The following is a 15,548-nucleotide window of genomic DNA, read 5'->3' as shown; positions in this document are numbered from 1 at the left end:
AACATGTGGTTGTTGCCAGTTTGGAAAAAATGAAAACGGCTACACTGACAATTTTTATCTGCTATTCTACGTGAGATGAATACTGTATCTACATTTTAGCCTGTAATCTAAACCTACTTACATCATCCTAAACAATCACTTTAGGTGAGCAAACCATTTATGACACCATGTCAAAAAATTACATTTATAAAGGTTCAAGTTATTCATCTTGTTGACAAGGCAAACGCCTAGCAAAATCTATTTTTCTTCTTCCCTGACATGAACACTAGCTGCTGGGAGATTGTTGAAACAAGATGCTAACCAGCTAATCAGTCTTGAATTGAGCAAGCCTCTCTGATCACCAAAGCTGGACAGCTTGTCACTCAGAGCTGGCAACTAGTAATTGTTTAATAACACAATCTTTCTTTGTCTTTATTAAACTAGTTCCAGGAAGCACAGTCTGGTAAGTGCTCTGCATTACTCCAAACAGTTCTTGGTAGAATCCAGATGGTACTCATGCAAGATGCCATCATCATTGATATGCACTGTTTAGAGGCACCATAGTCATTCCAGGAAAAAGGCCATATAATCAGTCAGCTCTTTATAACAGGCCAACTGATTATGCACTAACATGTTCTTTTGTTTTGTTTTGTTTTGTTTTGTTGGGGGGGGAGAGACACTGAAGACAAAGGCCGCCATCCTGCAACCACAGACAGCTCAGTACAGAATGGCTGAAGAAGATGGCAATATAAAACTTTCCCCTTCTCCGCTATGCAGCTTCTATCCATGCCATGCTATACGGAAAATGGGGTCAGCTCAAGCCTGTAGCCAGAAAATTTGGGGTAGAGAGGCCCGGGAGATAAAAATTTTTATGGGGGGGGCCACAGGGCTTGGCTGATTCTTCCGGGTTCTGCTTTCGGCCTCCCCTCAGTTCCAGGCGAGTGTCACTTTCTCCTCCTCATAAGAAAGCCCCTGCCTTCCCTAGCAGCTTGCAGCAGGGCACAGAGTCCGACCACAGGGGAGGGGGGGAGAAATGCTGTCAGTGCACCGCTTAGGCTCACCCCTAACCCCACCGTCTTCTCCAACTGTCTCTCCCAGTCTCTTTCTTGCTGTTACTCTCTTTTTCTCTTGCGCTCTTTCCCTCGCTCTCTCGCTGTCACTCTCGCTGTCTTTAGTCCCCTGGACGAGTGTCGGGAGGGAGGGAGGAGTGTCCTTGTGGTGGTACAGCAAAAATGGGGTGGGGGCGGCTGTGGCTGCACAGAAGTGGCTTATCTGGTGGGAGCTGCTCAGCAAGTTCGTGTGCTGCTGTGGCTGCACAGAAGTGGCTTATCTGGTGGGAGCTGCAGCAAGTTCGCTTGCTCTTTCCCTCTCTCTCTCTTACACTCTCGCTCACTGTTGCTCTCTCTCTCCCCCTTGCTGTCACTCACTCTTTCCCTTGATCTCTTTCCCCCCTTCTCATTGTCACTCTATTCTGCTCTCTCACTCTTGTTGCTTTTTCTTGTGCTTGCTCTCTCTCCTTCCCTTTCCTCCGGTCCTGGAGGCCCTCTAACTGAGGGGCCCTACGAAGGGAAGGGGTTTTTTTTTAATAGAGTGGCCTAATTACAAAACTGTCAGTCCCTGTACACTGCAGGACAGCAGGGGGGGGGAATCTGGGGTTGGGAAGAGCAGCGGCAGTGGCAGGGAGAGCAGGGTGGGAAAGAGTGGCGATGGCAAGAAGAGCAAAAATGGTGAGAGAGGCAATAAACAGAGGGGCCATACATGTGGAAGGGGGGGTTGGTTATGGGTCTCGGTCAGCTGCTCAAACATACAGAAAGGCCTTGGCTGAAAGTAAAAGGACTGGTCATGCCACAGCACAATCAGAATGGCAGCAGACTTCTAGTTGAGCCCTACATGAGTTACTCTACAGTTTTCTGTGCACAGGACTGATGATTGCAGTCAAATCCAATATCCTGGGTTTTCTTCAGTGAGCCATGCAGAATTATTCAAAGACCCAAATACTATTTCAGAGATGAGCTCATCATATTAATTACACCTTTGTTGTGATTTTGTAACAACTAGAAAGTCTCATACCACACTTGTGGTGATATTCTGTGCCAGGATAATTTATTCACCATAAGATACAGACAAAAAGAATGGTAAAAATACATTTAACCCTTACCACAGCTCTGCTATATTAACAGTAGTGAAAAGTCATCAATCAAAATGAAGATGCCAGTACTGATCCTTGAAGTATCCCATAAACAATCAAGTTGCTAGCTTATTTTAGATGCATGCAGCCTTCCTTAGCCAATTCAATCTACCAAAATTTCACAGAATGCCATATCTAATACGCATTGGTATTAGGGTTGCCAAAGCCAATTCAAGAAATATCTGGGGACTTTGGGGGTGGAGCCAGGAAACTTCGGGGGTGGAGCCAGGAGACATTAGGGGTGGAGCCAAGATCGAGGCTGTGACAAGCATAATTGAACTCCGAAGGGAGTTCTGGCCATCACATTTAAAGGGATGGCACGCCTTTTCAATTCCTTCCTTCCATAGGAAATAATGAAGGATAAGGGCACCTTCTTTTGGTGGCTCATAGAATTGGACTCCCTGGTCCAATCCTTTTGAAACTTTGGGGGTATTTTGGGGAGAGGCACTAGATGCTATACTGAAAATTTGGTGCCTCTACCCCAAAAAACAGCCCCCCCCCAGAGCCCCAGATACCCACGGATCAATTCTCCATTATTTTCTATGGGAATAAATCTCCATCAGGAATAATAGAGTTCCCAGCAGACATTTTCCTCCCCTCCCCCCACTTTCTGACGACCCTGAAGCAGGGGGGGGCCTCCAAACCGGGGGATCCCCTGCCCCCACCTGGGGATTGGCAACCCTAATTGGTATACCCAATGGGAAGTTCAAACTGTTTTAAGAAAGTTCTTCTTGGGCATTTATGAGAATCCATTTTCTGGGATACTCTAAAATATCCTTTGACAATCATGGATTACAGGATAAACAAGAACAGAAAACACACACTGGGTTCCAAAACAACAAAAAGCACATTTTCAGGTTGAGTCCATTTAGGGGACCTAAATGAACTTGAGAAAGCCTATGAACAATGAAAGCACACAAGTCACCCATTTGCAAAGCCAATCCTCATATTAGTTCTACAGCATGACATTTGCCCTGTGCCTGCCAAAGTAGGTTAACAGACAAATGTTGTTTTAATTCAAAGCAAAACATACAAGCACACACATACACACAAACTGCCTAGCTTCCTAAGCAGGTTTTGACAAGTTCTGATTATAAACCATCTCAGGACTAGAAATGACAGACAGATTAAAAGGATCATTTTTTAAAAATGGAGACTTTACTAATGGAACTTTTTCAGCTTCTAGACAATATTTACTTTGCCAAATGATATGAGAAATGTTGAGATAGCAATGACTTCTTTGAATTTTCTCCTCTTGTACTGATTGTATCATACTTGTCTTTCTTTCCAGGACATCTCCTGACACAACCATTAGATGACATAAAGTCACTCAGAACACGCCCAGAAGGATGAAGTTTAAGCCATTGTTTGGGCTTTGTTTCTTTTTGTGCAGTAAGGGCTCAGAAGAACTTTGTTCACAAGAGAAGCAGGGTGAGTGTTTATGAGAAGTCTTGCCACCTGACATTTAAGAACATATTTATTTCAGCTCTAATTAAAAGTGCTTATCATTTCTCTAGTATCATTTGCCTGATAAGCTATTTAAACACAGCATACATCTTTCAGATCACTTCATACATTAGAATTCAAAGACGGGTCCAATAAACATAGTTTAACACAATCATTAAAATATGTGAACAATTTAAAAGGGTTCATCATGCATCGTAAACAAGTCAGTTGTGATATAAAAAATCATAACAATCATTAGGAGAATCAATTTGAAGCACAAGCAATAGCATTCACATGCAAAAACAGATTCAGTAAAACGAAGGAAAGCAGACCACATGGCATGACATTTTCCATAGCTCTTCCTTCTCCTGTTCCCTCTTTGACAAATTCTCTTTCCTTTCTTTTTTCAGCATCAATCGTGATGTAGCATTATGTCTTTAATACAGTTCATATTTCAACATGGTATGAAAAACATGTTCACATGTTACAGTGAAAGTTCATAAAAATTTGCATGCAGTGAAGAAGTGAGCAGTGACTCACAAAAGCTCATACCCTGCCACACATTGTATTAGTCTTTAAGGTGTTACTGTACTCTTGCTCTTTTCTAGCACACACTTGATTTTACTTAATACATGCACTGTGTAATTCTTGTACTATATTCAATGAATGTACAGCTTGTTTTTACTGCCTTGCCTGCATGTAATCCAGTGGTGGCAATTCAGTTTTGGCATTGTTAATGGTACATCTTACTGCATTATTTTCTTATTTTGCAGCTGTAAAATAAATAAATAGCACAACTGAACATACAACGTAAACCAAACATTTATCCAGATATTAGCCCCCAGTTTTATTTTTAAAGAGTATTGTGTTGGTTCTTTCTTAGAAGTAGACATAACACATGTACCTGCCAGAAGTGCATTCATTCACTGTAACAAGGAAACAGGGCTACTGTTTTCAAATTCTGGTTTAAAGCTAATCAATATCAGCCTTAATCTTGCTCAAATAAAATGTTATCCTATGAATGGGAAGGGAATTTTATGCAGTAAGTCTCAGGATCTCCTGATCCTAGTTAAAACTGAAAAAAGTAATATCTGCCTGCCTTTCCTCCAAAGACTCAGAATGACTACCTAGTTTTATTTTCACAACAGCCCCCAGCCCTGTGGTTTGATTAGCTGAGTGTGACCCACCCAACTGGCCCAACATCACACAACAAGCTTCACAGATCAATGGGCATTTCAACTGAAGGAATATTTATTTAACTGAAGGAAATTTGCTGTATGCAACCCCCATCCCTAAATTGCTTTACTCGAAACTGGGGCAGCAACAAATAACATCCAGTTTAGATTGGTAATGTAAAAGAGGCCATTAAGTCAAAGTCAACTTGGTAGAATCCCCACAATTTCCTTGCCATATGGTAGACAAAGTTAGGACACACCCATTGCTCCTTTGCCATGTGACAACTGAGTAAGCTGTGGGGAACTTTAAAGGAGAACGATAACCAGAAGACCTCTCCACACAGAAAGTACAACTGATATACGAAGTTGTCTTATACTGAATCAAACCCTAAGTCCATCAAGTTCAGTATTGTCTACTCTGACTGGCAATGGCTCTCGAGAATTTCACGCAGAGATATTTCACATCACTTACTAGCTGGTCCTTTTAACTGGAGGTGCTGGGGATTGAACCAGGTACCTTCCACCTGCCTAGCAGATGCTCTACTGTTAACCCATGGCTGTAGCAGGGCATATAATTCTCTAAGAATTTAGTCCCATCCTTCGCATGCATTTGCTATTTCTTTGCACCAAAGAACAATTTCTGTCCCAGAAACTGATGTGACAGATTGTCAGAAACAGAAAGCATGAAGCAAGCCACACAGAAAAGGTGAAAATGTGCTGCTCTTACAGTTTCACTGCTGGCAGATACTTGCTGCCACAGAGCAAGATGAATGGGGACGTGGCTCCTACAGACTTACATCTATAGAATGAAAACTATCACATATTTACACAAGCTAAACTTTAGTGTGTAAAAAGGGCTGTGGTAATGTAGCTTATCAAAACACAGCTGTGGAAACAAACACCCTTTAATACTTAAAATAGCAAAAACTGATAGGACTCAATTTACTTTCTGGGAGGTGAGAAGGAAAGTAAAGAGTTTGTTCACTCCTAGTGGCATGCATTATCTTGCAAAAGTCCACATTGAAAAATGACAGAAATTCTTCAAAAGACCCACAGCCATGTGCAGGAGGAGGGAAAGCAGGCAGAACTGTATACAAGGTAGCTTGGAAAAGAAAGGAGCCAACAGCTCTTTGAAATACGACCTCCGTACGTATCTTAGAGAACCTAAGAGTTTCCAAATGTTTAAGAAACAGTCACTGCAGAAAAATCAATTCCTAGATTATACTTCCCTATAGCACAGGTATTATTTATACCTTTTCATTCTGAATGCAATTCTGAATAGACTGATCGCACAAAGGACAAATGGCTAACCACACAGCAAACTGACTGCAGTAACAAAGACATCACTATTTGCACTGAAGATGGTAAGAGAGACCACAGATGAATCAAGGAACCATAAAAAGTTTCTGCCTTCCTGTAGCTCCAATGTAATTAGAAGAGCTGCCCGCATTTCCATCAACCAAAAGCACAAGGCTGACTGCAGTTGCAAATATCAGGATTTCAACGCAACTTGAGATGACTTGTATCTTTTAGTAGGCATCTGGATTATGAATATGCCTGCTAGAAATATTATACCTATAAAAACAGTGACATTTTTAAAAGTCAGATTTCCAAAGCCCATCTTGTTGGCATACCTTGCTGAATATAACGGAACAGATTAATTCTCTATACAGAAATTTTAGGAAGCTAAACACTGTTCTGAGTATATCAGCAAGCGATGTTGTTGTTTTTCTGATTTCCACCATTCTATCGAAGCAAAACCATAATGACAGTGCTGATCCCTCTAATGGTCCAACTAATAAACAGGAGCCATTTGAACTCCATTAGATAAACACTGGGCCTGTTAATTATTCTTTCTTGCAGATGTTTGCATAGGCCTGCTCAGTTCCTGTTGAAGAACAGGAAGAAATCTGACATACAGAAGAATACTGATAAATTCCAGTGTGAATATTATAATGTTCCTTCATTCCATCAAAGACCTTCCCTCTGAGCGGCTGTCCTCAAAGAAACTGATTCAGATGAACTGAAGAGCTGCAAGGTGGCAAAACAAGGAATGATATCAGCAAACTAAGAACTCTGGATTTCTCCTATATTGGAAAACCGGATGAAAGAATCATCTTATGCTTTTATTCAATCAATTTCAGCATCTAACAGAACAGACTGTAAAAGGCTCATCATCTTAAGAGAATGATACTACAGACTTTCTTTAATAAGCAGTTACAGACTAATACTACTCTGAACTGGCATTTTACATTACTGGATTACCTCTAATTTGTTTACTGGGTTCATGAATCTGTCTACTAAGTGAATGTGTCTTCAGATTACTCATACTGACATGTGTTTGTAAAGTGCCATCAAGTCAAGGCGACCCCTTTCTGTTTTCAAGACAAGAGACTTACAGATTTGGCACTGCCTACCTCTGTGTAGTGACCCTGAAATTCCTTGGTAGTCTCTTATCCAAATACTTATCAGGGTTGACTCTGCTTTGCTTCTGAGATCTGACGAGACTGGGCTAGCTCAGACCATCCAAATCAGGGCCATATAGACATATAAAGGTAAAGGTAGAACCCTGTGCAAGCACCAGTCATTTCTGACTCTGGGGTGACGTTGCATTACAATGTTTTCAAGGCAGACTTTTTACGGGGTGGTTTGTCATTGCCTTCCCCAGTCATCTACACTGGGGAAGGTACTCATTTTACCGACCTCAAAAAGATGGAAAGTTGTGTCAACCTTGAGCTGGCTACCTGAACCCAGCTTCCACCGGGATCAAACTCAGGTCATGAGCAGATAGCTCTGACTGCAGTACTGCAGCTTTAACACTCTGCACCACAGGGCTCTGTCATACAGACATGCTCCAACAGAAAGGGAACAATACCTTGTGTGAGCTTGGGGTTTTGTCTGTTTGTCTTTACAGTAAATTCTACTATGCCCTTTATTGTATGCTGCGTGCAAAAAGGTGGAATGGAGAGCCTTTAAAAGGAGTTTGTAATATACCACCTTAGGCTTCTATTTTGCTTTTACTCTAAGCTAAAGCCCTCTTTAAAACATGTAATCTTCTGCTGCTCCTAAAGGAAACAGTACATGTAACTTTAAGACACATAATCAAAGATACCTCTCCACACTTTTTTTCTTTATTTGCACAAACTCCTATATCTGTTTTTCATTTGGTGCACGCCATTCACACATTGGCTCTCAAGAGGGTGCTTCAGCTGAGTGAATATAAAAACACATCGAATTTTCTGAACATGCAGTATTTTGTTGCTGAAAAACTGCAATCCTTAACCCATGTATGATATTCATTTTGAATGTAACCGCTGCATGAAATATACTTGTATAAACATCACACCTCTATCACCACCTCTACTGCCTGCCGGCTAATTTTTTTTTTTTTTTCAACTAATGCAACTCCATCAACACTGCCTCCCTGGCTATCTGGTGATTCTTCTTTTTTATTCAACTTTTTAAAAATTGCAGTTTCGATGTCATGCTTGCTTGTAAGAAAATCTCAAGGGAAAATCTAAAGAAACCACTGGTCTATTTCACTTTAGCAGAGGTTCCAGCAGAGGAATCTAAGGAAGCTTTGCCTTCTTGTAACAAGGGTGAATCTGGCAGTGTGAAGAATCCGCTTGTCAGTTTCACACAGACAGCCTAAAGGAACAGGCTGGAACAATGTTCAAGATTTCAGCTTTCTACCAGCAGAGGTGTCAAACCTATTTGTTATGAGGGTCAGATCTGACACAAATGGGACTTTGTAGGGCTAGACCATGTGTATCATAAAATGTAATGCCAGGTAACAGATATAAACTTTATAAAGGAAACAAACACAATTTAAGATATTATTTTTTATTTAAAATACAAACATGCTTAAAACTCTTGCAATATTTTGTTTAAAAATGAAAATATGGAGGAATAGTGGGATTTGGCAATGCAATTTTAAAAATAAAACATCAAGAAAAAGCACAAAGATCACAACATAAATGAAAAATATGAAATGCTCTGAGGAAAACATGAAATGGCTAGGCAGTGCAAGCTCCTGCCCACAGGTCTACTCAGACTGGCAATGGTTCTCCAGTGTAATACCCTTTGGCTGTGAGTATTCAGGGTAGAATACTCACTAGGCATCAGTTCTTGGGTCTAGTCAGCAGAGACAAGCTTTTTTTTATCAACCCTTTATTTGCATTGACCACAACTCCAGGAAGCAACAACTTCAGCTGGCCACAGGAACTCTAGAAAATGAAACAGAGTTCCATTCCACTGAAACACATTGCAGTTCAGACAAAGTTGCAAAGAAAACGTGGAATGGGGTTTCCATTAAGGTCTCTGGGCCCACATTTTCTTTGCAGCTTTGCAAGTCTAAAAGAGCTTCCTGTTGCAGCCAGCAAGACAAGGCAGAAGGAGCTGGAAACTTCAGTAGTCTCAGAGCTTCAGAGGGTGAGGACAGAAGGGGGAAGAGGGGAAGAAAAGAGCCATGGGTCTAATTAAAGCCCAGGGCAGGCCGGTTCTGGCCCATGCACCAGACATCTGAAAAAGAAGACAGCAGATTTATACCTCACCCTTCTCTCTGAACCAGAGACTCAGAGTGGCTTACACTCTCCTTTATCTCCTTCCCTCCTTTATCTCCTTCCCCCACAGATGCCCTGTGAGGTGGGTGGGGCTGAGAGAGCTCTCACAGCGGCTTCCCTTTCAAGGACAACTCCTACAAGAGCTATGGCTAACCCAAGGCCATTCTAGCAGCTACAAGTGGAGGAGTGGGGAATCAAACCCGGTTCTCCCAGATAAGAGTCTGTGCACTTAACCAAACTGGCTCTCTGACACCCTAGTTTTAGAGGCTAAGAGTTTCCCTGCTGTACTGCACCACCAGAGGTATGCTTTTCTGATCATATTTTTCAAGGAAAGTGACCATCAGCACTTTATTGCCCACCTCTCCCACCTAAAGCATATTAATTTGCTTTAACCTCCCCAATTTCTTCTTCCATCTCTCAACAACTGAGCCTACTATTTAATTTAAGGAAGAGGAGTGAGGAAACTCATATGCTTTCAACCCGTTAGCAATTCAAGTTCTCTTAAGTTTTTGCCTTCCTCCCATTATCATATGTGGAGAGAGAGGCACGATCAGGCAGACATTTTGGTCTGCCATAGCTACCCCACACACCCAGATTTAATGTGTACAATCACACATGCACACCTGTTCCCTGTGGCCCACTCATCATTACCTTGTGATAGGATGGCCTGGGAACAGAGTAAGTAGTCACCTGGAACTACCCGGTGGCAAAGTCATTCCGGTGCTTCCATGGTATGTGCCCCACCATGTGATTGGCTCAGGTGAGCCATGCACGGTCAGGGGCCCTGCGTATGTGTGACCTGTGCCTCAGCCACCAGGCAGGCAGGCACCATTTTATTGCCATGTAACGTCCCAATCAGGTTCGGCTTTTTTAAAGCTAAGAGACTTCGGTGGCTAACTTCCCATCTGATCACGCCCAGAGATGATGCTACTTGCAAGACAGTGGAAATGACCAGTAACACGAGCCTGAAATTACAATGCTGAACATCATAGAAAACTCATTCTCAGATAAGGATGGGAGTATAGCTAATTTTAACCTTTAAGGAGAGCAAAGATATTTAAACATGTTCATTTTACCCAGTCACTAAATAAAAATCGTAGCCTATGGACACGACTTCTGCCTGCTTGTCACACTGGCAACTCCAGTGAGTTATGCCTTCTAGTAACTCTGAGGAACGCACTGCCAATGTTGTCACCTCTCAGAATTTTACTGATGGTCAGAACACTTCCCGGTTCAAATTTCCTTAAGGAGTAGAAGAGCTCTTTTGGAATATTTTGAAGTTCTTTTGGAACCATGACACTTTAGACTTGGGCCCAGTAATGCTGCAGTGATGACTGAAGCATGAGAATTAGTTTAGTTTGCCAGCTGTGCCTAAGGGCTTGGGCAGTCCTACTAAGATTTTTTGGTGCTTTTATTGTTGTTGAACAGCAAACTCCCATGCTGTAACGTAACCTGTGTTTGAAAATATCCACCACTTAAAAAGTGCTTTGCAATTGAAATACAAGGTCAGGGTCTTTCTGCGTCTGCAAAACTAGTCATGTGGTTCTTGGGGTTTAGTGATTACAGTGTAAATAAATCAATGATGCATAAATGATCACTAGAGCTAAGAGGAAAATAATCTGGAACCAACATTCATACAACACAACTGAAAATGTGTTACTTTCACTTGTTACCAGATTAATAATTGTATATTGATGTTTAAAGCAAAAAAAAATCTATATTACATATATTTCTTATTTTAAAAATAATAATAATAGCATCCCCTAGATTAAATAATGGGATGCTTGAATCCAGTGGAGTGTTTACATGAACAGAAGGATTTCTGCCTGAAAAGCATAACTTTCTTGCCCCTATCTGAAGAATAAAATGCCTCCCAAGCAGGGCTATAACCAGGATTTCAAGTCTGGTGGGGCACATAGTCACAATTTTTGGTTGGGGGGGCAGGCAGCTATGGGGCGCAAACTGACATCACAAAGATTTAAAAAAATTAAAATTAAAATCCTGGCTGGCTGAAGAAACATCTGGGCCAAAGAGAAGAGCAAGCTGAGGCAGCTTCCTGGCCCTTCTGGGCAGATGCCTTTCAAGCCCCTCAGGGAAAAGCAGCTGAAGGGGCTGTAGAGAACATGACCAACAGTGGCAGAGCCCTGGAAGCCACTCTTCCTGCTGCTGCTGGAAACTTCTCCAGGGCTCCTTACCCCTGGGTGCTAGGAGCTGGTGAGATGCAGACAGGCAGGAAGGAGGAAGGGAAAGAGGAAGGAAGGTGGGAGGCTGGCACAAGAAAGTGGTGGCAGCGCTGGCAAGTAGGAGGAGCAAGGTAAGCACAAAAAAGTGGCAGGAAGAGAGAGAAAGTGGTGGCAGTGCATGAAAGAAAGCAGCTGCACTGGCCGCAAGTGGTGAGGCCAGCACATTTCAACTTGGGTGACGGTGGAGGGGGCACATAACCTATGGACCCCACTATAGTTATGGGCCTGCTCCCAAGATGCTCCCACTTTGACATGCAGTGGGGGGGGGCAGCAAGAAAGTTGTATTCAAAGGGCAAAAATCCTCCCACCATGTTGATATTCCATTGGATCCAAGTCATTATTTTTAACACTCAACACTGCTTTTATTATGCTCCAAAACATAGCTACCATTCTTCATTAGCTTTATTTTACTGTCTCTAAATGTAAGTACATTGAATGGAAGCCAATTGGTTTATGCTTTTTGAAAGGCGGAGGGTGTTTCCAGGTGCACCTTCATATTTTATGAGGTAAGCAAACGTAGTTGGAGAATGCCTATTTTATTAATTAATGTTCATTTGGAACTTTATATGCATTTCTCTGGAAAAATTGACACTTGCAATAGAAACCATGTCTAGGGAGGAAGAAATAAAAAATTTTAAAGCTGTTCTTCTTTAGCATTTGCAGCGGGCATAATTTGAGGGTTTATTCACTCACTGCAGTAAAGACATATAAGCATACACCAGCAAGAAAACCATGGAGGGCAGTAAACAGCTGAAACAAATTGGTCATTGTAGATTTGCAAAGTGGTTAGGTATTTGTGCACTTGAACAAATATATGAATTCATATTTTCAGAATTCATATAATGAGGAACAACTTAACTGAAGGCTTTAGAAAGTCCTTACAGGCAGTTCAGTGGTATTAATGTTATTGCCCTGACTAACTCTTCTTCAAGCTAGTTACCTTCTCAAGGGAGCTATCAAATAGGTTAAGCCTTGGTCTACATTGCCACAATGATGTACCATACACACCTGGCTACATCAGATTAGCCAAATACGACCTTTTTGGTTACACCACCTATTTCGTTTACAGACCAAGCTTTGCCTTCCCTACACAAGTATTTCCATACTTGTTAGGCCTTGAGCTACACAGCTTGCTTATGATCTACCTCTCCAGGTCCAAGGAGCCATTTCTGTGGTAGGAAATGTGCATATGCATCTACCTGGCATTTGTACCTGCACAGATTAAGACAGACGAAACTGTACACTCTTGTGAGAGCACAGTATAGGAAAAGCCTCCATAAACCTGATTTGCATGCACCCCTTAATGGTAACAGATATTTCTTTTGAGTATGCTCTTTCAATACCTTGAGATAAACTTCACTGGATTACATAGTACTAAGTACTGGCAGCTCTCGTATATTCATTTGGCAAAGATGAACAAAGATTGATAATCATCAAACAAAGAAAATTGGGTATAAACAAAAAAAGCACAAGTTAGGATCCCAACATGATTGTATCCAGACTTCTGTTTTCTGTGGACACAGAATTCTACCGTGGACCATGATTTCCCCCCTTCCCCAGCAGTCCAAAATGCCTCTTCAAAAGTACCTGCAACCATGGAATTTTTTTTATTTTATTTTTTTTGGGGGGGGGGAGGGGTGGTTCTCAAACCACAGTAATCCAAATCAAAGAAATCCTCAGGTTCAACTGATCAAGCTTGACAAGCAAAGCAAGAAAGTGACAATGCTAGTTGAAGGAAAGTAAGTGAAACTCATATTGCTGGAGGCAGATATTATTGCTCTATACCCTGAAGTTCTCTCTCCTCATTGACAGCCCCACACAACAGAGAACTGTGTTCACTGGACATCTCTTTCTGCCTAACAGTGGATATAAATATATGACACTCCCATGGATTTGAATATAATTTATTTTGAGCAACAAAAAGTTTGTTGAAACAGATCCTTTACTTATTGAGAGTGTTTTTGTAGAAGTTTTGTTTTTGCTTACTGCCTTCTTCACCCTATGTTTTAGCTTATAAACAGCTTAAATACCTCAACAAAAGCAAAATTGTCAAATTCCGGCTCTTTGCTTGACTTCCCATCCAAGGTTTAATGTTAACTTCATCTTGGCACAAAGTTGGCCTCTCTAGATGTCCTTTCTAATCAGTAACTCACAATTTAAACCAAAACCACAAATCTGATACTATTTAAAATTCAAGCAAACATTTAAAGTAATTGCAATTACTTTTCCTCAAACTTTGCTTCCTGTGTCTATTTCACAGACCATAAAATCCATCTAAATAGTCTTCCTGCTCCTTTAAGTGTACTGTAAAATCACCAGCTGTAAGATTTTGTTTTGCTTTGTTCTACCCACTCCAACAAATTGGAATATTTCAGACTATCATAGCTCAAAAGCACACTTAAGCGCGCATCTATAAAGAATGTTATTATAAAGCACAGTGTTTTGTTTTGCTGTAAGTTCCTTAAAATCAGCAAGAGATCTGCTCAGTGAGCTGACCAGCAGTTAAACTCACCTTACAAACCAAAAACAAATCTAAAGGTATAAAGCTCCAATGAGGATGACAATAAACAAAGTCAGTTTAAGCTATGAGGTCTTTCTGTCCTTCCTCAAAATTCCACAGAAGTCAGCAACAACTCACAGAATCAGTATTGTCCAGTAGAGAGGGCAATTTACAAAAGAAGCTATAAATGTGTTTTGTTGGTGGGAAAAAGAGGGTACCATAGTGGGAGACAGGGGGAGGGGATCACAGCAATGGAAAAGGAAGCAAAATGCAATTCAGCAACATTTTAACAATCCCAACCTACTTTACAAAATTTTTGTGAAGATGTGGACTAAAAAATTTTCTTGGGGGGGTGGGAGATGGTGGAACAAGGCCACACTCCTCTGTCAGCCTGACTTCTGGCCTCTCTGTGAGGTCCAAAATGGTGTCAGAATCAAGAGGAGAGGAAGTTACCCAGTATCTTCCTCCTTCTCCTCTCCCTGCCAAAACCAGCAGAAGGGGTAAGCCAGCTGCTCCTCCCAGGCCCCTATGAAGGCAGTGCAGCAAGCCACTTATTCCAATGGCTGCTTCTGACCTCTTCCAAGGGCTTCTGCCTCTTCTTCAAAGCTCCAGCATGGTGGTGAACTTTCACCCTCAAATGAAACCTGGGATTTTCTCATTCCCATTTCCATGTACACATATATTAAAAGCTACCTGCCTATAATTTCCTAAGCCCAGCAATTCCATTTGACAAACACTAAAGCAAAGATGCCTCTTACCTTGTATCCACCAATGCGATGCTCTTGTTTAAATTCTTTTCCATTTTTTAGCCACCTCATGGTTGGTGGTGGGTTTCCTGTAGCTGGACAACGGAATTTTACGGTGTTCGCTGCTGGGACTGCATGTAATCGCTTCTCCATTTTCTCTGTTTGTGTCCACTTAGGTGCCCCTGTTTCAAAAAATGGACACAGAGCAACAAAATCATCAATAAATTACAATAAACTCAGAGTCCAAACCCATCCCTTGGCATTTACATAAACTGCTTGTGAACCAACATGTCTTAAGAGCACTGATGTTCTGCACTATTGATTTATGTTGCCTTTGGCACATCATATAAGAAACCAGAGAACCTTCAAAATATCAGTATGTTCTGTGAAACGAAAATTTAGCTTGCTTCAACTGGAATTACTGCGTGTGATTCATGCCTTAAGGCAATTAAAGAAATGTTAATTCATGTAAGAAGGTATTTTCTTTTAATTGCTATCTTGCTCTAGCCCTTGGGCTTGGGGTGAGTAGGTGTTCATGTAAAACGCAATGCTTATATCAAAAATTAGAGAATATTTGAAACTTATTCCTTGTGTACATGGCCACTAACTCCAATCAGTCTTTATTAGATTATAAACTGACTGAAACTTTGGACAACGTACATTAGAATAACAAATAAAAATCCAATCTGGACCATAAAAGAGGGTTGTT

At 41.3% G+C, this 15,548-nt stretch overlaps 1 protein-coding gene across 9 annotated transcripts in view; it reads right to left on the bottom strand.

The window, feature by feature from the left end:
- The window catches only part of FGFR2 (fibroblast growth factor receptor 2), a 191,528-nt gene that overhangs the window by 85,161 nt on the left and 90,819 nt on the right, over window positions 1-15,548 (bottom strand). For all 9 annotated transcript variants that reach the window (XM_060241496.1, XM_060241493.1, XM_060241497.1 and 6 more), the window contains one exon: window positions 14,852-15,021. In XM_060241496.1, coding sequence (XP_060097479.1) covers window positions 14,852-15,021 — 170 coding nt within the window. The remainder of the gene's footprint in view (window positions 1-14,851; window positions 15,022-15,548) is intronic.

This window comes from Heteronotia binoei, chromosome 6 (assembly GCF_032191835.1).
Source record: "Heteronotia binoei isolate CCM8104 ecotype False Entrance Well chromosome 6, APGP_CSIRO_Hbin_v1, whole genome shotgun sequence".
Taxonomy (NCBI): domain Eukaryota; kingdom Metazoa; phylum Chordata; class Lepidosauria; order Squamata; family Gekkonidae; genus Heteronotia; species Heteronotia binoei.
The sequence above is the reverse complement of the archived record's forward strand: the minus strand, read 5'-3'. Positions and strand labels throughout refer to the sequence as shown.